Here is a 3,535-nt window from a genome sequence, read left to right as displayed (position 1 = left end):
CATTGATATGATCTGTCTACTCACCTGTACTGTTTTTTAAAACAAGTTACTACAACTACAATTTATTATCAGATACTTATTTTAAACATTTTCTCTTAAGTTTTTTACTAAATACTCTCAATTTTTATTTCAGAAAAATGATAGTGTACCAATTGATATGCAAGCCAGTTTTTACTGTGGTGACGCAGCTGGGCGAAATGCAAACTGGGCTCCAGGAAAGAAGAAAGATCACTCCATGGCTGATATTCTTCTAGCAGAAAACCTTGGCCTCAAGTTCTTTACACCTGAACAATTCTTCTTAGGTCACTCCATTTCTAATGTGCCTATGAGTAGGCCGGAATTCATTCCAAAAGATGTAAAATCCGAACCATTTAATGAACAATTAATTAGCTCAGAACAAGAGGTAAAAATTGAATTTTTATTAAAAAAAGTTAATAAATAATCCCTAACAAAAACTGTACAGCATGATCATTTTTACTTATAATGTATGCATGTAACAGGTGTTGGATGACCAAAATAATTAAAAACATATAACTCCATAATTTTATTATATTAAAAGAATTATGTTATTTTCTTGTGTAAATTTTGTCTTGATTAGAAAAAAATGGGCCTTAGGATAATAAGTGTCTATACTCTTTAATTTTGTACTAATGTGTGTTTTAATTCAATTTCAGCTTCTTGTGATGGTGGGTTACCCAGGCAGCGGAAAGTCATTTGTGGCCAAACAAATTGAGAAGAAATCAAACAACAAGTATGTGACTGTTTGTAGAGATGTCCTAGGTTCCTGGCAGAAATGTTCTGCAGAAGCAGCAAAGTATTTACAGGTAAATAGAAGTCTTCTTTTTTATTTCCAAATTAAGTTAACAATGACAGGATTGAATGCTATAAATGAAAATGTTCTATGTTTTAAATGATGGAAAATTATAGAGACATTCTTAAAATGATATACTTTTAGAGTAGTATAACATTATATTATCCCAAAATTATTGAAGTAGTTGAAATGTTAGTAACTATTTTAATAATTAATACTAACATTTTATTATTATTAACTTTCAGCAAGGCAAAAGTGTGATAGTAGACAGTACAAATCCCGACTTGGAATCGCGAAGTCGCTGGACATCGCTCGCTAAAGAGAAACGGGTCCAATGTCGGTGCGCCAAAATGACAACTAGCAAGGCGCATGCGCTACATAACAACAAATTTAGAGAAATATTGAAAACCAAACATTTGCCCGTTAATGATATTGTTTTCAATACTTTCAAGTGAGTTTGTTTTTGAATTTTTTTATGTTATCATCCACAATTGAGATGGTGGGCCACCTGATGGTAAGCGCGTTAAATGGGATAAAGAAAAGATTGATGAGGGGAATAGAGAAATAGAGAAAAGGACTGGGTCAGTAAGGGTGCAGCTCTATAATGGTGAAATAATTTAAGAAATTTGCCCAGTACTTTTTGTGTAAAAACATTACAAATAAAAACTATATTTTTTAAATGTTAGTTTAGATTATAGTCATTTTCATGAATTTACTTAATATAGAATTTGTAATTACAGAAGCAAATTTGTTGAACCGACAGTAAGTGAGGGCTTCAAAGAAGTAATAGATGTGAAATTTAATCCTACTTTCGAAGACGCGGCGGCTGAAAAACTATATAAAATGTTTTTGTTAGAAAAATAAAATAATTTATTATGAATTGAGAAATAAAAGACAATTTTATACAAACTGTTTTATTGCAAATAGGCAAATGACACGCACAAACATATTGTTCTTTGTGTGGAACTGATTTCTTATTGTTGTATAATATACATTTATATAAATAATACTTGATATTTTTTTAATTTAGGTACACCTTTAAACATACGGCGCATAACGTACGTATTAAAAATATTTATGAAGAATCCATTCAACCAATTCATTTATATTCTTTCTCGCTCTGATAACGGACGTTTCTTAGACATATAAAGAGACGTTACATGTCAGGAGATAAAACGAATTCCGCTTAGATTCATGTTTAAGAAAATAATTGTACGAAGATTGAAATCAGTTCCAAGTAGGCCGAATCTTTTTAATATACATTTAGGGACATTGCTAATATGAATGAATTATTCTTTGTAAATGTCAAATGTCGAGTTAATCATATCTATCATAGTGACCAATACTTGTTGGAATTGTGTAGTGCTTACAAAATTCTGAAAATAATATTATACCTTTACAAAATTAAAGGATAACTACAATATACACTCTGTGAAATATTTTGGATTGATTTATATGAATAAATAAATATTAAATTTATTATGGTACAAATTCGTGTGCCTTTAATATTATAACCACATCTAAATAGTTACACTTAATTTGCATGGTACTCTCAAAGTATTATAATCATTGCAAAATTCACAATATAATTAAACAGATTTACGACTTCGAATCTAAGGGAATATTATTTTGAACGTTGCGATTTTTTTTTGCGATATTTGCGAAAGTTTTTGTAGCCTAATTTCCGTCAATGTCTTTTAAATCCTATAAAATTTAGAATTTATGACTAAGGCAAAACCACTGGTAAAAATGCAAAAATATACTTTTATTTACATTAAGTTTATGAAGCAAATTTGCTTAAAGCAAGCGCTTTCAAATGTTTTATTATTACCAAACAGCTAGTGGTTATATAATTATAATACTATAAAAATTTTAGATATATAAAGTGATATATTTAAATCGATATAACAAATATTATAAAGGTACCATGAATGTGATTATCAACAATGCATTTATAATTTAGCAAGGACGGATGCTTAATTTAACAAATTTATAAAAATATGACCAAATATAAAGGTACCTGACGGGGTACCTACATTAAAAATGACAAAAAAGCAGTTATGGTTTATCCAACGTATGTGTACCAGAATGGTATGTTTCTTAATTTTAGATTACGAAAAATTGTAAACACTCTTAATAAATAGATTTGTTCTTACCCGCAATCTGTTTAGATATTTTTTAACGTCATCACGTGCTACCTACGTGGCTTCTACATATATTTCTATTTTTTATTTGAGTTTAAAAAGCTTTTAAAAATGAATCCGACGAAAAAGCGGAAAACTTTTATAATTATAAAAATGTAACTGGTACTTTAAGTAGAGTTTAGCTCTATTATTAAACTTTCTACAAAGACGAACAATTTGTCTGAAATTAATCGACATTGTAATGATTATTGCTACCTATATCACAACTAACGGGGTTATGAATTAACGCCTCTAAAATTTTATTCTCTATGAAGCTATAATAAGAATGGCGTTAGGTTCATGTCATTCGCCATTTGCTTCCAAGTCCTCTTCTTCAGCGTCCAATAAATTGTCCAGACTCGTATCCGAGTCATCATCTTGTCATCTGGAAAAAGAAAATGTTTTTACTTTTTTGTCACGCATAACTAAACAAATCAATAAAAAAATATATAATTTTTCTATGATCTATTTATATTATTAGTTTAGATAAATGAAACCGATTCCTTCATCCATAATTAGAAACTTTTACGTCACAATATAT

General features: G+C 29.2%; 1 protein-coding gene across 2 annotated transcripts in view; it reads left to right on the top strand.

Annotated features, from left to right (window-relative positions):
• The window catches only part of LOC119830758 (uncharacterized protein F21D5.5), a 4,483-nt gene extending 2,767 nt beyond the window's left edge, over positions 1 to 1,716 (top strand). Inside the window, exons 3-6 of one of the 2 annotated variants that reach the window (XM_038353887.1) lie at positions 134 to 403; positions 675 to 824; positions 1,057 to 1,262; positions 1,552 to 1,716. In XM_038353887.1, coding sequence (XP_038209815.1) covers positions 134 to 403; positions 675 to 824; positions 1,057 to 1,262; positions 1,552 to 1,675 — 750 coding nt within the window. In that variant the 3' untranslated portion in view covers positions 1,676 to 1,716. The remainder of the gene's footprint in view (positions 1 to 133; positions 404 to 674; positions 825 to 1,056; positions 1,263 to 1,551) is intronic. The other variant, XM_038353886.1, reaches the window with a different exon arrangement.
• The last annotated feature ends 1,819 nt before the right edge of the window (positions 1,717 to 3,535 follow it).

The sequence above is a fragment of the Zerene cesonia genome, chromosome 12 (genome assembly GCF_012273895.1).
Source record: "Zerene cesonia ecotype Mississippi chromosome 12, Zerene_cesonia_1.1, whole genome shotgun sequence".
NCBI classification, from domain to species: Eukaryota; Metazoa; Arthropoda; class Insecta; order Lepidoptera; family Pieridae; genus Zerene; species Zerene cesonia.
This window is presented reverse-complemented; position numbering and strand designations above follow the sequence as displayed.